The sequence below is a fragment of the Nycticebus coucang genome, chromosome 18, assembly GCF_027406575.1.
Source record: "Nycticebus coucang isolate mNycCou1 chromosome 18, mNycCou1.pri, whole genome shotgun sequence".
In the NCBI taxonomy this organism is placed as follows: domain Eukaryota; kingdom Metazoa; phylum Chordata; class Mammalia; order Primates; family Lorisidae; genus Nycticebus; species Nycticebus coucang.
In genome coordinates, this window is record NC_069797.1 from 19,231,559 (window position 1) to 19,252,771 (window position 21,213).

A 21,213-nucleotide genomic window follows, 5' to 3' on the forward strand; every position below is an offset into this window, starting at 1 on the left:
TTGCTTTTGTATTCTTGTGATACTTTACTGAGAAGAAATGTGTTTCAGCTCCATCCAGGTTAATACAAAAGATGTAAAGTCTCCATCTTTTTATGGCTGAAAAGTATTCCATGGTATGCATATACCGCAGTTTGTCAATTCATTCCTGAGTTGATGGGCATTTAGGTTGTTTCCGCTTCTTGATGACTGTAAATTGAGCTGTGATAAACAAACTAGCGCAAATGTCCCTATTTTAATGAGTGGATGTTATCAGCACCTGGCCAGCTGCCTGAGGGCTATGAGTGTGGACCAGGCCTAAAGCTGTCCCTGCAGGGTTAATTTGTTTTTGTTTTTTTGAGACAGAATCTCATTTGGTTATCCTCAGTAGAGTGCTGTGGCGTCATAGCTCACAGCAACCTCAAACTCTTGGGTTCAAGTGATTCTCTTGCCTTAGCCTCCCAAGTAGCTGGGACTACAGGTGCCCACCATAACACCTGGATTTTTTTTTTTTTTTTTTTTAAGAGACGGAGTCTCGCTCTGACTCAGGCTGGTCTCAAATTCCTGAGCTAAGGCGATCTGAGCCCTCGGCCTCCCAAGTGCTAGGATTACAGGCGTGAGCCACCATGCCCGGAATTTATTATTTCTCATTCTCTCCCCAAGGCACTGTAGGCGGTGCTGCTCTGGACTAAGTTTTCTATTTTCTTGGTAACAAGTGTCTTCCCACCTTCTTCTGGAGTGGAGAGCAAACCTTCCAGGTCAGAGAGAGGCCCACAGGCACTCTGTCAAATATGGTTCTGGTTACAGGTGGCCTAGGACTTTTGCTTCAAGCATGGAGAATGGGGTATATCCCCCAGCATGAAAAGCATTCTCCATGCAGTGGTCTTCATCAGCCATTGCCTGTTGAATGCTTCCAGCTCTGGCCACTCAAAATTAGTAGGTGTTGGTAATTTGGGGCCATTTTCTCCTTTGCTTCTCGCCGTACTACAAAGCTTTTTCCAGAAGAATCAATGAGTTGGACATCAGTCTGTGTATTGTCCTCCAGGCTGACCTGCACTAGCAATTTCTCCCAGCCTGGGGCATGAGGAGGAGAGCATGCTTCCCTGATCTCCAGAGAGCGTGCAGGCTTCTGGTTCATGGGGACCCAATTTAGGAACAAAAGTAGTGACACTCCCTTCTCTGACCTTCCCTTATTTTTTAACAAAGTTCTTGGTAATTTACAGATCCCTTTTACAATTAGCACCTTGTCAGACTAACAAAGTAGGCTGCAAGACTAGGTGGAATTATCCCCTTTCATACCTATGGAAGATGAGGCTCACTTCTATGGGAGAAACCAGCAGCTAAGTTTCCCCTAAAGCAGCACCATCTCTGGGAACCAAGATTCCTGGGGTTCTGGTGTGAATTCATGGTGTCAGGAGCATGCAGCAGTGTCGAGGGTTTGAATCCAGGCAGGTGGGAATATTTATGGCACAGAAATAAGCAGATACTACAAATCAGGGCTCCCCCCGCCCTTGGGGAGGAGGTTGATCAGCAAACATTGGGAGCATGAATGAGTGTCCTCTGAGAGATATAGCGTTATTGAGACAGAATTTTAACACCTCAGATTATTATTTTTTTAATGTTAGAAAATCTGTGACTCAAAAATGATCATTTGACTATTAACTAGGAGAGCCTAATTTCATGGCAACAAATAAATCCAGTCATCTTTCCATTACACCCACATTACACTGCTTTGAGTTTGAGGGTACAGAAGTCCTCAGAGAGAGATGGAGGGGACTGTAGTCACGTGGCACAGGTGTATGGAAAGAGAGCGTGCACCTTGGCTCAGCACCCAGGACTATTAACTCATGCCATTATTTGCAGCAATGGCAGCTGGACTCTAGTGACCTCACCTTCTGTTGAGAACATTCCTTTTGCTCTTGGGCTTAAGAAGGAACCGATTCCCCTAAGAATTTGGCGATTTGAGTGCTGAGGATTAGAGAGATGCTTTCGACCCATTTCCAGCTCTGCAGATGACATTGATAAGGTCCTGTGGGCCGGCCCTAGGCATGCAAGACTTTACTCAGAACCAGGAAAGGAGACAGGAGAAGGGGCTGCAGTGGCCCAAGGTCGGGGGTGCCCATCTGGGGCTCACACAGCATCTGAGCCGTGTCTCTGTCCCCGCAGTGAATGGATACCACGCGTCAGGGACCCCAGCGCACCCTACAGAGACTACCCACATGAGTCTCCGAAAATCCACCGGTGATTCCCAGGTAAGGGGCCCCACTCAGGGAGGTAGGGGTGACTGCTTACACAGGCCCAGGAAGATCTCACTGAACAAACATCCATCATGGGAATCCAGGTGGCTACAACCCAGTTTTGCCCCTAAGTAGAAAGTCGTTGGTGGATCTGGGTTGTTGCCTTGGTCCCTGATGGGGAGAGGGTTGGATGATTTTGATTTGTTGGTTTTCTAGAAGTTGAGGGTGGTTTGGTGAAGGGGCTGGTGGTGACGAAGTTGTAACTGCTCGGGCAGAAGGCTCTGATCTGCTGTCCAGATGCAGGTCCTGATACAGGCAGTCCAGGTTTCCCATCACTTTCAGAGTATGGGTGTGCCAGGCCATTCTCCTTTTCTCTACCCTACTCTTCCCACCCCCAGATTTTACCCAGAATAGAATTTAGAAAAATTTGCTAACCTCATGTGACAAACTAGCATAGAGACATTAGGCTAAGGGGTAGATAGAAAGAAATGGGACTATGGTTCAGATTCCCAGACTGCTTTCCCAGTCTGCAGCCCAGTCGGCAGTTGTGTAAACAGTGAGGGAGGTGTGGTCCTGTCCCCGTGGTGTGCATGTGGTCACTGAGGCTCAGTGACTTGTACAGGCCACATGATTACTCATTGGTCAGACCAGACCTTGATGCCTAAGAAACTGAGGACTAGTGTTACTTAGTCTACCCACACATTATCAAGAAGATGTTCTTTGTAAATAAGCCTCCAAACTCCACCAACCATTTCTAGGAATTGAAACGCCAGACCTCCAGGTGACAATGACAGTGATGGCACCAATCAATGATAATTGATGATGATCATGATGATAATATTGCTGATGTTGATGGTAACAGCAGCTGATTATGCAGGGGGGGAGGGTCCTAAGGACCAGTCACTGAAATAAAGACCCATCAATCTGTTACCACCATAGGCTGAACTGTAACAGTTTTAATACAAGAAGAGTGTTAACTTTTGGAAATGTTATGAAGTTGTTCTCTTAGGAGGCTGAGTGTCGTGCTCAGATTCAGTTCAATTAACTCTGGAAGAGAAATTGGGCATCAGTGTAGGTCAAGACTTCTTAAACACTGGTGAGTCACATGAGACTCTTGTTAAAATCCAGCAGGTCTAGGGGTCCTGAGGTTGTGTGTTTCCAGCCAGTCCCAAGGTGACACTGGTGCTGCTGGGCTTGAGAACATACCCGGGAAAGGGACAGTCAATAGTACATCCACAGTAGGTTTGTTTGTCCCCTTCTCTCCTCTGCCCATGTCACCCATCATCCTGGCTTGTATGTTTCTTGCTGAGCTCCAAATAGCATCCTCAACACAGCTTCTGTCAATCTGTTTGCAGTGAAACTTATCACCTGACTTGAGAGTGTTTCTGAGTACTTAAGTTTTGCCATGGTTTAACAACAACAATAAAAAAGCTTGTGCCACCCTAGAGATTATTAGAAAGAATATTAGAGACAGCGCCGTACCTTCAAAATGGTTCTTCCTTCCCTGACAGAACATGACCTCCTCAGCCCCCAGAAATACTATGAAGTTATTGCTCATACATTTAAAAATATATATACTGGTCTAACTTGTATCTCAGAAGCAGATTTAACAAGTGTGTGTTAGAAGCCATCAACATAGGAATTTCTATTCCAGTCTCCATTCTTGGGATATATTCAGAGATTCTGATTTATGTGAAGGCTGCGCACGCAAGCATTATTTACAGCACCATAACGTCAGACCCAACCTAGCTGTCCAGCAACAGAGGAAGGATAAAATAGATTATGGCCCTGGACAGCCAGTGTTACTGCACAGCCATTAAAAAACATTCTTCTGAAGAAAACTTAATGACTTGGGAAAATGCTTACATCATAGTATTGAGCAGGAAAAGCAGAACACAAACTGTATATGTAGTCAGGCAAAGCAAATCTATCCTTAGGTGAAGAAAAATGCCTGGAAGGAAAATAAACCAGAGCCTTTGTGGTGCTTCCGTCTGCATCTCAGACTGCACCTCTCAATCGGGGGACATTTGGCAACATCTGGAGACATTTTCATCATCACAACTGGGGAAGGGAGTGCTGCTGGCAATGGGGCGGTAGATGCTCGGGATGTCGCTATGTACCCTGTAGTGCACGGCACACCAGTTTTAAAATAAGGATTATGCTAAGGTTGAGAAACTGTGGACTAAGATCATGGATAGCTTTATTTTCTTTACACTCGTCACAAGTTTTCAAATTTCCTAATATGAGCACATTTTACTTTTATAGAAGTCAGATACAGTTTTTCAATTTAAAAAATAAAAGCTAGAAGGGAGGTACTGGTCTTGGGGTTTCGGGGAAGGCCAGCGTTAGAGACCCAGGCCTGGGTAGACAGTGATTGCCTAAAGACAGGTAGATTTGAGGAATACTCATTTCTGTTGATAACCTTGGGAGTTGTGATTCATCAAAGTAAGAAAAATAAATGCTGCCATACATGGAGAGGGCAAGGATGGATTTGTTCCCAGGATCCCAGGGCAGTGTTACTCTTTTAGGCTGTGAAAGGTGAACATTTGGATGCAAAAGCTACTACTTTTTATCCTAGTTTGTGAACTTAACAGAGCTAGTTCTCCAAAAAAGGTGCTGAAGGTTAAACATAGAACTAGGTTAAGAAGGTTTGGTATTCACATAGAGTACAACCAACAAAAGATCCCTAAATACACGCAGCATTGTGTGTACACTCAGTGTGCAGAGAGTAATTTACTCCCATCATCCCAGGCTGTCCATTATAACTCATGCTAATTATACTTCAGTGTAACTGAAACATGAATGAATGAATGAATGAATGAACAAGCAAACGAACACATACCCGTTTGAGATGCAGGGAGTGGGGTAAAGTGACTTGTTTAAGGTGACAATGACAGACATAGGCTGAAAAACTCCGGATCTGAAAGGCCCTGTTGTGTTCTCTGCCTGCTACCTACTTGCTACTCCCCCCAACCCCACCAGCAAGCATTAGAATGTTGGGGGAAGCAGAGGGCAATCCTAATTTTAATGGAAACTAGGAGTGTGTCCCCATCATGCCCCATTGTGGCTGACAACTGGGTGCCCAACAGTTCCTGAGGGCACCGCCCCCTCTGTTGTCTACCCCCCCAGGAGACCCGGATGGGTGGGCGCTGGTGATGATGGTCTAGTGCCACCCAGTGGAGCGTTTCAGTTCTGCAGCCCCGGGCTGGCTGCTTGGGTACAGGATAAATGGAGCCCACCTGGTCAGAGGAAGCCAAGTCTTGCTGGCCTTGGCAGAAGGACTTTCTATCTGGTCCCTTTCCTTCCTGCCCACCAGTGATCCACCTTTGGTGATCTACTTTTCAATGTTCTGACTTCCCATGAACTTGCCCAGGAAGACCCGCTAGGCATAGGAGAGGGGAAAAAGAATGGGACTAAGGGCTTGGAAGCTTAAGGGACCCATTGGAGAAAGGAATTTAAAGTGGAGAAAAGAGCTGAGATGCCAAATGCCCATCTAACTCCCTCATTCAATAACACGCTTCCTGTTGAGCATTTCTGTCTTTGCCAGGCACTGAAACGTAGGCAGACAAAGCCCCTGCTTTGATGGAGGTCTCGGCCTTTGGAGTGTTATGCACCTTCAGCAGTGGTAAGGGCTGGAGGAAGCGAATGCTGTGAGGACCTAGCCTGGTGGTGGCAATGTCAGGAACGGACCCCTTGATCAAAGACACTCATTCTGAGACCAGAAGGGTGAGCAAGGCTTTAGTGTGGCAGAGAGGTGGGGGAAGAAAAGCATTCCAGGTGGAGGGAACAGTACATGTGGATGTTAGAGGCAGGAAGGAGTTGTGTGCCTGAAGGATGCACCCAGGCTGAGCGCTGCGTGGCTTGCTAAATCGGCAGGTGTGTGGCGGAAGAGAAGAAAAAAGGGGGAATGTGCCTTCCGTGAGGACCTCGGGGTTTATCTTGACAGTACTGAAAAACTATTGAGGGGTTTCTTACACGATCCCACCTGCCAAAGAGATGGGACCCAGAAGATAATTTTCAGGGGGAGGAAGTGGGCCAAGAAAACATTTGGAGAGGGTGTTTGCTGAATCACTTGTGAATGACCCGCCACACGGTACCTCCTGTGTGGTGCCACCCTCTATCCTCTGGGTGACAGTAGCCCTGCCCAGGACACCAAGCTGGGGAGGGTTTAAGAAATAAATAAAGGGCCAGGCATGGAGGCTCACACTTTCAATTCTATCACTCTGGGAGGTCAAAACAGAAGGATCCCTTGAACTCAGGAGATCAAGACCTGCCTGAACAAAAAAGAAACCCGTCTCTACTAAAAATGGAAAAACTAGCTGGGTGTTGTGGTGGGCACCTGTAATCCCAGCTACTCGGGAGGCTGAGGCACTTGAGTCCAAGAGTTTGAGGTTGCTATGAACTGTGGCATCAGGACACTCTACCAAAGGTAACAAAGTGAGATTCTGTCTAAAAAGAAAGGAAGGAAGGAGGGAAGAAGGAAACAGAGGAGAAAAATTATCTGGAATCATAGGCAAAGGAAATTAAAAAAAAAACTTTTATTATAGGCATTTGCAAACCTTTACAGAAGCAGAGGGAATACTATAATAAAACATTATTCAAGCCCAACAATTACCTGCTTTCGGCCAGTCTCATCTGATTTATGCTCCCGTCTCCCTCTCCCTAATCCCACCACCTCCAGACTATTTTAAAGCAAATTCCTAACATATTGTTTTAAATGCAAATAAATATTCCAGAATGCATTTCTAAGGAGGAAGATAAAATCACAATACAATTGCAATGCTTAAGAAAACATTAATTCTATAATATCACCTAGCATATGTAGTCCATACTCATATTCCCTAATTTTCTCCAAAATGCCTTTTGTGGTTGCTTTTCTCCCCAATCCAGAATCCATTCAAGTTCACACATGGGTACATTGGTCACTGTATCTTTTTAGTCTGCCTTTCTCTTTTCATTTAAAACTTACTTATTGACATATAATTCATACAGCCCTACCATTCATCCCGTTAAAATGTATAATTCAGTGGTTTTCAGTGTATTCACAGAGTTGTGCAACCATCATCACAGTCAATTTTAGAACCTTGTCATCACCCCAAGAAGAATTCCCTGAGCCTTAGGCAATCACTGTTCTAATTCTACTTTCTATCTCTATGTGGTTGCCTCGTCTGGAAATTTCATACAAATGGAATCACGCTCTATGTGGTCCTTTGTGCCTGGCTTCTTTCACTGAGAATGTTCCCAGGGTTCTTCCATGCTGTGGCATGTAGCAACACTCCGTTTCTTTTATGGCTAAATATTCTGTTACAGGATAGACCATTTCATAGAAGTTATTGCTTTGGTCTCTTTTCATCCTTCACACATTATTTTTTCTTTTGTTTTTCCCCATGTTGACTTTTTTTTTTTTTTGTAGAGAGAGAGTCTCACTTTACCACCCTCGGTAGAGTGCCATGACGTCACAGGACTCACAGCAACCTCCAACTCTTGGGCTTACACGATTCTCCTGCCTCAGCCTCCCAAGCAGCTGGGACTACAGGCACCTGCCACAATGCCCGGCTATTTTTTTGTTGCAGTTTGGCCGGGGCTGGGTTTGAACCCACCACCCTCAGTATATGGGGCCGGCACCCTACTCACTGAGCCATAGGCGCTGCCCCCCCATGTTGACTTTTAATTTATTTCTTTTTTGTGAGCCCAGGTCAATTGTCTTATGGAATGACCTACATTTTTAATAGAATTATTTTCTTCTGCTTAGATGTAGAGGAAGTGGTGTTGGCAAGAACTGCACAGGGCGTGTTGAGTACTTACTGTATCTTATTGGGAGGCACGCCCACCCAGGTTAGCACCCTCCTGCCCGGCTTAGTCTGCGCTCTTGGTTTATGTGGTGACTGCCAGATTGCTCCTTTACCGGGGTATACATTTCCCCTTATGACTAGTTAATAATCTGTAAGGCAGGGTGAGGCCCTGGGAATATCCTGTTCCCAAGCAATCCTTTCATTCAGTGTTTTCAGCACCCATGAGGAGCAGGCCTGAATCCTTTTGACACCGGGGTTTGCAAATGGTGATTTCCTAATTAATTGTATATTTTTTTATTGGCAATCCTTTGTAAGGAATGTTTCCTCCCTTCCCCTTCAGAATTCATTAGTTGTCATTATTCATACTTGTGCTCAAATTGTCCCAAGTTTAGCACATGGGAACCCCTTTTGAGCTGTGTCCTTCGTTATTTGTCCATCATTCTTTGAATACTTTATTACATCTCAGAGCAATAGGACATTCCAAGTCTATTTTCCATTTGGAATTAGCTCCGAGGAGACTAGATTCCTTTTAATGCCAAATAGTATTTAGAAACCACTTTCTAGCTAGTAGGTGTTATAACTGTGATGAGCTGTCATTCCTTCTGGGCCCTTTCAGTGGCGGTGCTATGATGGGGGTGCGTATGTGTGTGTGTTTATATAATGCATGTGTATTATGTATGTCTGTAGAATTAGAGTAACAGGCACAGGTTATCAGCAGCACACACAGAGTCTGAGACTGCTTGAGACCTACCCTGGTCTGTACCAATTAAAGTTGCACAAAGACAGAACACTCACGCTCAATGCCATCACTTGTATTCTTAGGGGGGAGACGTGACCTCCATGTCCAGCCTCATTCTACAGAGCTTTGTACACAGTGGTCCCAAAATCTGTGTGTGTGGATCGTGGATAGCTTTTTTCTGCCAGACTTGCAAAGACACCTGGAAAACAAGATATGGTCCCAGGTCTCCAACTGGAGAGATGGCAGAAGATAGAGGAAAGAGTGATGTAGGCTTGGGTTCCAGTCTCCACTCCTCTCTTTACTAGCCTAGTGACCGGGGTCATAATTCTGCAAGCCTCAATTTCATGATCGGTAAAATGAAGTTGATGACATTTGACTTGCCGGGGCCAGAAGGATGGAATGAGTATGTCAATGGCTAGCCTGGTGCCTGCCGTGCTAGCTAAGCAAGCACACAGCAGACCGTAGCTCTTGCACCGCTTCCTCCCTCTTAGTCGTCCTCCTCCTCCTCCTCCTCCTCCTCCTCCTCCTCCTCCTCCTCCTCACTGTTTATCAGCATCGATGTGGCCTGGAAGGCTGTTCCCAAGGCAGCTGCAGCACTGGCTGCCCTGCCTGGGGGGTGATGGTGGAGCACAGTGGTGGTGATGGCTGTGTCTCTTCATGACAGGGAGACTCCTACAGACCACATAATCTGTGCCAAAGGCTACCCTTCCCCTTTCCTGCCAGGTATTTGCTTGGCCAGTGTCTCTGCCTGAAGGAACCTATGGAGAAAGGCCTGTGCTTGTCTTTCTTCTTGGTGACTGGCACCTCCTACCCTGCAGCCTCAGTCTGTCTTCCAAACTGGGCAGTTTGGGCTAGTGCCCTGGGGCAGAGCTGATAGCTTGGGAGGAACTGGGGACTGGATGAGTTGATGCATTGAAAATGTCTATGGAAGATGTAGTTGGCCACAAGCTTGGTATTTCCCCGGTGCCTGTTGGGGTCCCTGGAGGAGCAGCCGTAAGTAGAGGCACCTCAATATAACAACAGAAAGTGGATGCGCTTGTCTGAGTGAGGTCTTCAGATTCTGCATTGGAGCCACTGGGCCTGGTCCAGCTGGAGCTCCATTAATATTTGGGGCACTTTCCTCAGTTGATTCTGATGTACCACAAAGCTTGAGGGCCAGTGATGATCCATTTTACAGATGGTGAAACTGAGCCTCAGACAAGTCAAATTCTCTGGCCAGGGTCTCAAGGCTAGTAATCATTTTCTTGTCTGTGAAGTGGATGCTCTGCAAGGTTCCTTGTTGGTAAGACTATAGGTCTTGGTGATTTGACTTAACTTACCAGCCCACATAGGGTTGTATGGGAGCAAGGGAACAAGGCTATAGCAGAGGCTCAGTAGAGCTTTCTGTTTGGCCTGATTTGCCAGGGACTATCTCCCGCCTGCCCGGGCTCACCCTGCCAGGTGTCCAGGGCTGTGCTGACCTTCAGGGGAGGGGTGCTGTTTCCGCTGAGGCTCACTGAAGAAGCCCCTCCATGCTTTTTCTGACCTTTATAAAGGGGTGACCACTTCCTTACATTCTACCAAGGAAGGAGTAACACCATGCCTAAGTCAAGGGGCACGCGTGGGATGGCCCTCCGCAGTGCCTTGGGGTCTGCCTGCTTCCCAGGTCATTGTGGGGGGCTCGGGACAGGAGATGCCCCAGGTTCTATTCGGGGACCTCTGGTATTGAATCCCTACGTATCTGCTAATAGAACAAGGAGGACCCAGAACTGAGCATTCTTCTAGGGTCATAGGCTCTTAGGATACGTGTGGTGTTTTCGGTTGTTGGTCCTTAATTTTCTCTATCAGAACAATCCCAGGACTCTGGCAAGCTGCTGAGGACCTGAGAACTCAGAGGTACTTGGTACTCGGGACTCTAGTTTTCTTGCTGGCAACAGGGAAGATGCGAAAAGGCAATCTAAACAATGAATGGAAGCTGAGACTCAGCCTGGCTGGGAAATCCCTGCTGGCTCCCAGGGTGGGAAGAGCGGCAAGGCAGGAGGGGCTGAGCAGTGCCCCAGTGTGCACATCGATGTCTTGGACCTGGGGCTTTCAGAATAAAATGTCATGTGTTGAGTCCTCAGAGCTAGGGGGTGGTGGCCTGTGATCTACCTTAACTCTCTGCTCCCCAGCGGATTCCGCTGCTCCAGGCAGCAGGCAGCATGGGGAACATTTACCAGCAGAGGGCAGCGGAGGGGTTAACTACCAAATCACAGACGGAGAGGAGAGGAGGGAGACCTGGCTTGGAGCAGGTCTCTCAGAGCTTGTGCCGTTTCCAGCCCTAGCGCCAGGCATGGGAGCAGCGTGGGGTCCGGATCACTGTCACCTGTTCTGGGCCAGAATATGGTGCCTTAGGAGTTAGCAGCAGGCTGAGCGTCCCTGAACATCCTCAGCACAGAGAGCTTTAAACCAAATCCTCAGGGAACCTGAATGGGGGGGAGATATGTCTAACATGGAGAGCAGCTGTGATGATGTTTCTTGCCTCTCTCCTCAGAACCTGGGATCCTCGTCACCAAGCAAAAAGCAGAGCAAGGAAAGCACCATCACAGTAAGTGGCTCCAGGAGAGGGGGGGCGCTCCAGCTGGGGCATTTGGCCACAGTGATGGGGCTGTTGCCATGGCAATGTGGGCCACCAAGTAGACGTGCTACCCAGCCTGAAAGTGGGGAAGTTCCCAAGCTTAGATTCAGCTGAAGTCCCCTGTCCCCCCTCTTCCATCACCTCCCCTTCTTCTATCAATTTCACATTTCACTTTTTATCTCCTGAACAAGTGCAAGGAGGGTGGTTGGGAAGATGCAGAAGCCATTTTTGCAGACAGGGCAGGGGAAGGTGCGTGTGCGGGTGTGGGTTGAAGGGGGTGGACTGTGCTCAGCGCAAGTGATGTGACATGTAAATTACAGCCATGGCAGGGTTGCTTTTGTGCAGGGTAACTTCTGCAAGATGGCGAAGTTAAAGGCAAGAGAACGCACCCTAAGAATAGAGTTCCTGGGAGTTCCTGATGAGAAGCAGGCGGCTTCTGCATGAGTGGCCAGCCTGCCTCCCGGGGTTCTTCGAAATGCCCGCCAAGTCCCGTGTGCAGGCACAGGAGCCCTGCCCCCACACCCCCTCCTCACCCCTGTGCGCGAGAAGCGTGGTGTCTGGACATTGGTGCCCCCACGGCACACAAGGTGGAGACCTGAGAAGTGTGGTCCTAGATTTGCTCTTTTGGTTCAAGTACAGGAGAGCAGGGAACGAGGAATATTCTCTCTTGAGCTGCCTCTCACATAGTTCCGAGCTGTTCTGACAACCCCCACGGAGAGTGGGTGCGTTTCCCTGGTTCATCCTGCCTGGAGACCCTGCTTTGGAAGAAAAAGAGGGTTAGGCAATCAATGATAACAATAACTGCTACCACTTCAGTGGCCCAGTGGCTCATTTACTTGTCCACTGGCTGTCTGAGGGGTAGGTCATGGAATCAATAGCATACAGTGATTATGAACCTGGACTCTGAGGCCAGAGTGAAAATTACTCTAATGACTAACTGTGAAGAAGCCTGAGGCAAGTTTCTCAACCTCTTCCTGCCTTGGTGTCCACATCTGTAAAATGGGGAAATGGAGGAGGGGGGAGTGTCTGTATCATAGGTACAGAGTAAGGGTCCACATGGTAAAGAACTTAGAACAGAGCCCGCAAATAGTAAGTGGTCAGTACACACGTTAGTTTTATCATCACCCTGTTTGCAGATGAGGAACCCGAGGCACAGAGTTGTATCTTGCTCAAGGTCTCCCAGCTGGGAAGCATCAGGGCGCAAAAACCTGTGCTCTTACCTGCCAGCAGGGCCCCATTTGGATCTGGCTTAGGTTACAGAGGTCACAGACTCCTTTGACGTCCCAGAGGAGTTTGCCTCCTGAGGGCTGGGCAGAGTGGCTCTGCCAACTTGGACTATGGGGCAGTGTCCTCCCTGTCACAAGTGGCACTGACAGAGCTGGGCAGGGCATGGTCAGGCCCAGGGGTAGACTTCTGGAGAGCGCGGTCCCTACTGATAGATTGTCACAGAATGTGCTGGGGCAGAGCAGGAACTGCCCAAATCTCCCAAAATAGGTGAAGAGGAGGAGAAAAAAGGATGTGTATGTGTGTGTTAGAATTCTAGAAGAAAAACAGAAAAGAGAAATGAGAGGTGGGAAGCAGAGTGTTATCCTGCCTGGGATGGCCTTAATGCCTTTAATGATGGCCACCCGGGCCAGGAGGTGAGGCCCCTGCTGGCATCTCTCAGAGGGAGCTTCAGTCAGAGTGAGTTGAGTGTGGCTCTGGGTTCTCCCTGGGATGACACCCCTTTATCCATCCCTACCTCAGGGCCTTCCCACTCCTCCCTGCTAACCTACATCATTGCTCCCCACGAGAGGGTCTTACCAAACATAGCTGAGATCCTTATTGTGGGACCTCAGGCCTACAGTTGGTTTCTGTGGGGTCAGGCTTGAAAATCTGCTTTTGAACCAACACTGGGGGTTTTAAGTAAGCAACATGCCTTGGAGAATTTTTGCTGGGAAAACAAAGTAAGGAAAGGACTGGCCAAAGAAAGGTTCACAGAGCAAGTGAAGGCATAGAGCCCAGGGCTGGATCCCGGGTCCCTGGCTGCCACCATGGCCCCCTGCATCTAGGCTGGTGGGCTTCTGTGCCAGCCTTGGCACTGAAGACTCCTTCTGTCCTGCTGCTTTTTCCCTCCACATAGCACTTCTCTTCCCAGCTGGCCCCTTCTCTGGGTTCTGGTTTTTCCGAACTAACGGTTTCCCAAGGAGGAGAGGCACAGAGGAAAGGGATGGCCCCGCTCCCTGGAGCCTAGGCCATGCATTGGCCGAGGCGTGTAGGGATGAGGTGAGCCACTTCCCATGCTGTCTGATCTCACAGCAGAAATTTCCAGGCCTGGGTAGTAAAGGTGGTGCATCCAGGGCCAAGGAGTGAGCTTGGAGCTTGATTCTGAAGCTCCTGCTTCCCCGCCCAAAGCGTGGGGCTGGTTTTGAGGGAGCAGACACGTGGACTGCCTGACAGCAGCAGGTGGGGGCTGGCAGTCTCGCGTGGTCTTGCCCCGCTGTCACCCACGCAGGCCTGGCAGGTTGAGTGTGCTGTGTGATTGGGAGTGACAGGTGCTAACGGCAGCTCAAAGCCCTCGGCACAGTCAGAATCTAGAAGGTTCCAAAAAAGATGCCAACAAAACCAGCCGGCCACACTCTCTCCTGGAAAGAGGAATGTGGGGATGCCTTTGGTCTTTGGCTTCTCAGTGTAGCCTGTCTAAAGCCAGGGACCCCTGGATGGGAGCTGGTGGGCTGGAGATGAACCCTCAGGGTCTTTTCTTCTGTTTCACAGAGCACCAGCGTGCACCTTCCTGGGTGGGCTTTCCTCTGGGAAAAAATTTGGGGTCTGGTGGGCTTGAGCCCTTAGTTGTTGCCCATCCACCTTCCCTTGTGTGCTGCTGGCAAGCTGGTCAGATGGGCCAGGCAGGACTGGGAGGGGGCGCGCCTGGAGCCTCCCCACGTCAGAGCCCTTGGTGGGTCACACTCGAGTTTGGCAGCTCTCAGGCCATGGCCAGGTGCTCCCTGGCAGCCACTGACCCCTGGGAACCCCTCAGAGAGTTTCTGGGAAGCAGCCCTTGTGGTTCTGGCTGCTCCCGTGCAGAAGGTCCCTGCACGATCCTCAGCTGGGCAGTGGAGCCCTGTAGCTAAGGAGGGGCAGGGATGTCCCTCCATTGACCTGAGGGTGGGAAAAGTCAGGGTTGGTTCAAAAGTGAAGGTACAGCTGGTTGAGGATGGTGACCTGGCTCCTAGAACTTCCCTTGGACAGTATGCACGGGGATGTGGAACCCCTCTCTTATTCCCTGTTACGCACTCCTGCCCTGGGTGGTGATATGGCCTATTTATGCCTCAGCACATTGGAAAAGTAGTGTGACAGGTTGAGAGCCTAGACTCTGGAGCTAGACTGCCCAGGGTCAGACCCTGACTCCACCATTAGACACACAAGCTGTGTGATACTGCATAAGTTAAACCTCTCTGTGCCTCATGTCCTCATCTGTAAAGTGGGGATAATAACAGCACCTGCCCTCCAGGGCGGTTGTGATGATACAATGAGCTAATAAGTGTAAAGCTCTTAGGACTGGGGCTGGCACACTGTTGGCTTTTGTTGAACAAACAGGAAGAGGTCCCTTAGCATGTCTCCTGTGCTTGCAGGGTGGAGGATGGAAATGAGGCCTTGGGAGGAGAACAAGCTGTTTCTCAGAGGTGTAGCTGGACCCCGATGTCACTGCCTGGGAAATGCCACCCTGCTCCACCCTCTCTTCCCTCCTTGGGCTTTGGAGCCTGCAGGACGGAGCTGTGTGGGCCTCCCAACCCTTCCTGTCCAGGGACACAGGAGCCTTGACTTGCAGGCTGGTGGTCATAGGACAAAGCAAGGATAGCAGTAGTGACCCAGGAGCTAGGATGCTGGCTCTAGACCAGTATTTTTCATCCTTTTTAAAATTTCATAGCACACTTGAACCTACAGTTAAACTTCTACAACACACTTAAATTATGTTGATAAAAAAAAAAAGAATAAAAGAAAGAATACACTTACTATGCTTTGAACTTCTTTCAAAAATAATTTAATGAATGATCTTTAAAAATTTTTGAGGCACACCTGAGATCCTCTCATAGCACGCAGGTGTACCGCAGCACACCGGCTGAAAATCACTGCTCTGGACCCTGCTCTGCCACATTCAGTGAGCCAGAGAGTTAACCTCTCTATGTCTCGGTTTCCTCAGCTGTGGGTGGGTTTGCAGATAAGCATTTCAGCTCCACCTGTCACTGGACATCAGTGCACACACAACCATCACTATCCTCCTTCAGTGCCACCACCTCCTTCTCTCGGAATCCACTGTGCCTCCCCATCTCCCATCCCAGTGGGTGGAATCACTGCCTCTCACCCAGGCCAGGCAGCTCAGGGCTTTACAGCCTTGGCACTGTCCACATTTAGGGTCAGATAAATGGCTCTTTGCTGTGGGGGTCTGTCGTGTGCATTACAGGATGTTTGTCAGCTTCCGTGGCATAGCCTCCACCCACCCCACCCCACCCCAGTTGTAACAACTGAAAATGTCTCCACACGGCCAGATGTCCCCTGGGGTGAGGGCAAAATCATCCCTGGGTGATTCACGGAATTAACTCACAGTACTATTAAGTCTATCTGCAAAATACTGGAAGATCCCACCTAGCCTCTTGGTGCTGCACTGCTCAGAACCACCATCATGACCCTCCACGTCACTGCAGGCCCCCTCCCCCGCCATGGTCGGTCACATTCCCTCTCCAGTGCCAGCTGTGCTACAGCAGGGAAGTGGAGGCGTCACCACTCTCCTGCCGGACCCTCCCATGGCTCTCACTGTCCCACTGCTTTCACAGCAGACTGAGGGGACCTGGGCACACCCCCCACAAGACCCTGCCCCTCGGTTCTATCCACTTCCTGACTCTGAGCCCCAGCTAAACTGAGCAATGCATTCCATTCCCCACCCATGGGGCACATCTTCACAGGCCAGGGTCCTCTCCCCCCTGCAGTACCCTTTCACTTGCCATCTCTCTGCCTGCCTCGGTCTTCCTCTTGATACAGAAACATCATGCCCTGTGAGATTCCTCCCCTGAATCCCTGGCCCTTCCCGGAGCTTCAGCTCCCCATCCTTCCCCCAGCTATAGATTTATCCCGAAGACTTGTTCATCAAACTGTTGAGGGCAGTTATATCTTAGGCCTTATATCTCTAGCCTCTGGTCACTGCACCAGGAAACATCCATGGGAACCCACTATATATGGGACACTGTGTCAGTTACCAGGGAAGTAGCCTCCCGCCCTCTCAGAGCAGGTTGTTTGGCAAGGAAAGAGGCATTAAACCAGCAAGAGAAATACCGTGACACACGTATGTGTGCCAATTGCTGGGAAGATCTAGCATTGTGCATGCCACTGAGTAGCCATTTGAAACATGCTTGAGTAGAAAGCAGATGAGCAAATGGTCCATCAGGCAGCGTCATGGTTGAGGGCTTGGAACGCTGGAGTCAGCTTGATCTGGATTCAAATTCCTAACTTCTGTAATCCTCGGTTTCCTGATGTGAAATGGGGCTGCTGGGGGTTCTGGGAAGATGAAATGAGATTGTATGCAAAGCCCTAGGGAATGTGCCTGGGTGAGGGCCCCCAAGGAGCGCTGGTCCTGCACAGCCTGTCCCCCACTGCCCGCCCCTATCCCCCACCCCCGCAGTGCAGTTCTCCAGATGCCCACCAGGGGGTACAGGCTCGGCGAGGATTCGGAAGGTCCCCATGGGCTGGTGGGGAGTGATGACTCCCAAACCAGAGTGGACAGAGGCAGTAACAGGCACCCTGGGGTCCCTGGCAAGAGTGTTCCAGGATGGTGTTCTTGTACAGTGGCAGAAGAAGGAGCCCTTAATTTGTCCCCCATCCTGCTGCCTTGACTCCTCTCCCCAGCATGCCAACCATGGGTGGCCCCCTCACCTTCTAGACCCCTGAGCCTTCTGGTCCCCAAAGTCGTCATCTCTCTGGGAGGCCACTGTGCCTGGTCTACCTGTGTGTCTTCCACTGCGGCGGGCACAAGGCCTCCCCCAGGCGTGCCCCTGTCCCCACCAACTGGATCACAGTGGCTGGTTCTCAAAGTTTGGTGCTCCCAGGCTGTCAGCATCACTGGGCACTAGGGCCTCACCCTGATCTCCTGAATCAGAAGCTCTGGGGGAGGGACCTAGCAACCTGTGTCCCCAGATGACTCCAAGACACACTTAGCCTCGACTCTAGGACAAAGAAGGAGACTGTGTGGTACTTAGGAAAGGCCTTGGCCCTCCTCAGCCCTTCTGAGGCCTTTGCACGGGTGGGCTTGGAGCTATCCAGGGCTTGTCGTTGCCAGGACTGGCCCACATACCATCCCCATTCAGACTAACAGGGTCTGTCTTCACCCAGAGCATCCCAGAGTGGGCAGGAGCATCTGTTCCCTGAAGGTGGGGTTCTCAAGAAGGATTCTGAAGAAGAAGGCCGAGAAAGACCCATTTCCCCACTGTCCTGCCCCATCTTTGGCTGAGGTGCCTCCCATCATGGGTGAAGCTCTTTCTTAGTGAGAAAACGTTCCCCCATCAAGAGATCAAGGCCGAGAGCAGTCTGAGTGAGGAAGGATCAGGGAAAAGGGTAGAAGCAAGGCCCTCCAGAAGGCATTTAGAACCCTTCTAAGTGCCCCAACCCCCTAGTTCTGTGACCAAGTTCACTTGAATGTTATAGTTCATTTATCATCACATTTGATTGATATGGTCATGGGCTACATTATTAAGCAAAATAAAGGTGGACTGTGATCACCATTATTTGTTGAAGCAAGAAAAACTGGAACAGAAAACTGGAAACGCGTGAAACTTCGAAACCCTTTCCTTCTTTCCACTACTGCCGCAGTGGCACCTGCTTGGCAGTGGGCAGCAGGAGCCCGTGGAGGAGACTCACCTCTGGACACACCTTGGGGAGTCAGCAGAAAACAAGGGCTTGGGGTGAGCCTTTCCTGATGCCAGGCCTCGAAAGGCTGCCCCCATCCTCTGCAGGCTGCTGCAGGCCAGTGTCATGTTGGGACAAAACTCCTCAGCGCAGGGAATCCTTCAGGCCCCATGTGACCTTGGCAGAGTCCAGCACTGCCCATCTCATTTCCAGGGTCCTTTGGGTCATTCCTGCTCTCAGCCTTGCCATTGGATCGTGTTTGTCCCCAGAGTGGGAGGGGACTCCATCCTCTGGGACTTGTCCTCGGACTGCAAGTGGGACCTGTGCCCCTGGCAGTTGGAAGGAGATGGGGCTCAACTTACCTTCAGCTACTCTCAAACACCTAAGCTAGAGGTCCTAGGGCCTGACTGCTGGAAGAGGAGTTTGTTGGGCCTATACGGTGGCATTGTTTTTATTATTTTAAGCCTTGAATCAATTAACAGCACTTTAAAATGGGGACACTTCACATAAAAATCCCCATCTTCAGCTGTTCTCAAGTCTCACATACTGTGACAATACTGGACTCCCCAGACTGGCTTGACAGCAGTTGGCAGGAGCTGAGCAGAATCTGCCCCTTGAACTCACCTCCACAGACCCGGGCCCTGCCCACGGCGGAGGCTGTGCACCCTCCTGTCGGAGCTGCAGTTGCTATAACTTGTGGGCACCTCACTGGCTTGGGTGCCCTGTCTGCCGTGGAAGTTTGTGTGCTGGGCCCAAACCCTCAGGGTTTTCTGCTCCCTTCTTTTCTTTAATGTCTGACATCGCCTACTTTAGCAGGTGCTTGGGCTGGAAGAAGGGATTAAAGACCCGCAAGGCTCAGTCCAGCCTTGCTTCTATGTGAAAGCCAATTAGCCAGTTCCATAGGAGAGGAAGGATCTGGAGCTTGATGCCATGATGGGGCGGTGTCAGCAAAGCCACTGCCGCAGAGCCAGGAGAGCTGGGAGCACCACAGATGTGTGGGGCAGAAAAGTCTGAGGCCACCCAGGAATCTCCACACTTCATTCTACTTGGCAGGGGCCAAACCCGAGTGTGTGCCCCTGATTATAATTTTAAATTGGATTTGTTCATTTAATACATATAATGAGATAAAATTTGTAAAGTGACCTCTGGGCCCTGACCCTCACCAACATGATTCCTTTCCTTGGAAGTATTCTGCACATAACTAGCCAAATGTGTATGCAGCTCATCCTTGAACAACACGGGGGTGAGCAGTGCTGACTCCCCCAGCATGGTTGAAAGTTCATGTGCAACTTTTGTCTCCCCCAAGACCTAATAGCCTGCTGTTGACCAGAAGCCTTGCGAATAACATAGTCAACCCATATTTTGCATGTTACATGCATAGATTATATACTGCATTTTTTACATAAAGTAAGCGAGAGGAAAAAATGTTATTCAAGCATTGTAAGAAAGAGAAAATATAGTTACCTATTCACTAAGTGGAAGGTCTTCATCCTTACCGTCGCCATGTTGAAAAGGCTGAGGAGGAGACAGAGGAGGGTTCGAGCTTGTTGTCAGAGACGGGAAGGAGAAAATGCACCTAAAAATGGACTCACGCAGTTCAAACCTATGTTGTTCAAAAATCACAGTACTGTCCACTGTAAGGCTTTCCTCCTGACCCCACCTAACAGTATGTCCCGGCACACTTTATCAATACATGAGAGCTTTATCACTGTTTCCTTTACGATTTCCATAGATGTGTCTGTCTCCTTCTTTGCTTAACCATCCCCTGCTGATGGGCGATGGACTGTGTTCCAGCCTCTGGCTACTGTAAACAGCGCTGGAGTGAACGGCCACATACCTAGGTCACTGCACACATGCAGATGGATCTGTGGGAGAGACTCGCAGTAGTGCCATTGCTGGGTCAAAGGTGCTGGAAGTTTGCAGTTTTGATGCTGTTAAACTGCCATGCAGAGAGCTTGTAGCAAGTCAGGACCCCTCTGGGGTGGGCGTGGACACCTGTCACCCATCCTGTGAAATGCCAGCTCCTGGAGCACAGGGAGGCCCCCATGCATGTTCCTGTGGGGAGGCCTAGTTAGTGCTGTGTCTTGGGCCAGGCTTTCCGTGCTTCTTCCACCAGTCCAGTAAAGTCATTTTCTTTCTTCTTCCGTGCCCTCCAGGTAAACTGCGTGACGTTCCCTCACCCAGACACAATGCCAGAACAGCAGCTGCTGAAACCAACCGAGTGGAGCTACTGTGACTATTTCTGGGTAAGCTGTGCCTCGGTTTCCTTACGCTGTGGCCCTGATGACCAGAAGAAGATACCCAGGATTGGACAGGGGAAGTCTGGAGCTCAAAGTGCAGAGGGCTTTCTTGTTGAAGCCCAACAGGCTGGCAGTAGATTTAGTGTCTCAGACAGGAACTTGAGACCCCCTTGGGATCCAGATTATTCCATAAATCTCAGAGTCTCAGCAGAATTTTTGTTCACAACAACACAGAAACCCAGCCAGAATGCAGGTTAGCTGGAGAGTCATTTTCTTTGATTCTCAGTAAAGGCAGGGAGAGGAATCAGCCTCAGTAAGTGAATCTGGGCTCCATACCTGCTGCCACTGATGCAAGCAACCTCGGACAAAAACTTCACATCCTTGGACCTCTCTATTCCCATTAAAATCACGAGGAAGTTGGGTGCAAGGATTTGTAGAGAGCTCCATCTTTAATAATCCTGTGGCTTCAAATTTTTGCCTATTGGCCTGCCACAGTGATTCACACCTATAATCCAGCACTCTGGGAGGCTGAAACGGGAGGATTGCTTGAGCTCAGGAGTTCAAGACCAGCTTTAGCAAGAGTAAGACCCCATCTCTACCAAAAATAAAAAAATTAGCTAGGCATGGTGGCTACTCAGGAGGTTGAAGCAGGAGGATCGCTTGAGCTATGATGACGCCACTGTACTCAAGCCTGAGCAACAGAGTGAGACTGTGTCCCAAAAAAACAAAACAAAAACCCCACAAGTTTTGCATATTGTCT

General features: G+C 49.5%; 1 protein-coding gene across 7 annotated transcripts in view; it reads left to right on the forward strand.

The window, feature by feature from the left end:
- GAS7 (growth arrest specific 7) overlaps positions 1–21,213 on the forward strand; it is a 251,170-nt gene that overhangs the window by 194,428 nt on the left and 35,529 nt on the right. For 5 of the 7 annotated variants that reach the window (XM_053568734.1, XM_053568735.1, XM_053568736.1 and 2 more), the window contains exons 4-6: positions 2,143–2,228; positions 11,257–11,310; positions 20,370–20,459. In XM_053568734.1, coding sequence (XP_053424709.1) covers positions 2,143–2,228; positions 11,257–11,310; positions 20,370–20,459 — 230 coding nt within the window. The remainder of the gene's footprint in view (positions 1–2,142; positions 2,229–11,256; positions 11,311–20,369; positions 20,460–21,213) is intronic. The other 2 variants (XM_053568739.1, XM_053568740.1) reach the window with 1 other exon arrangement.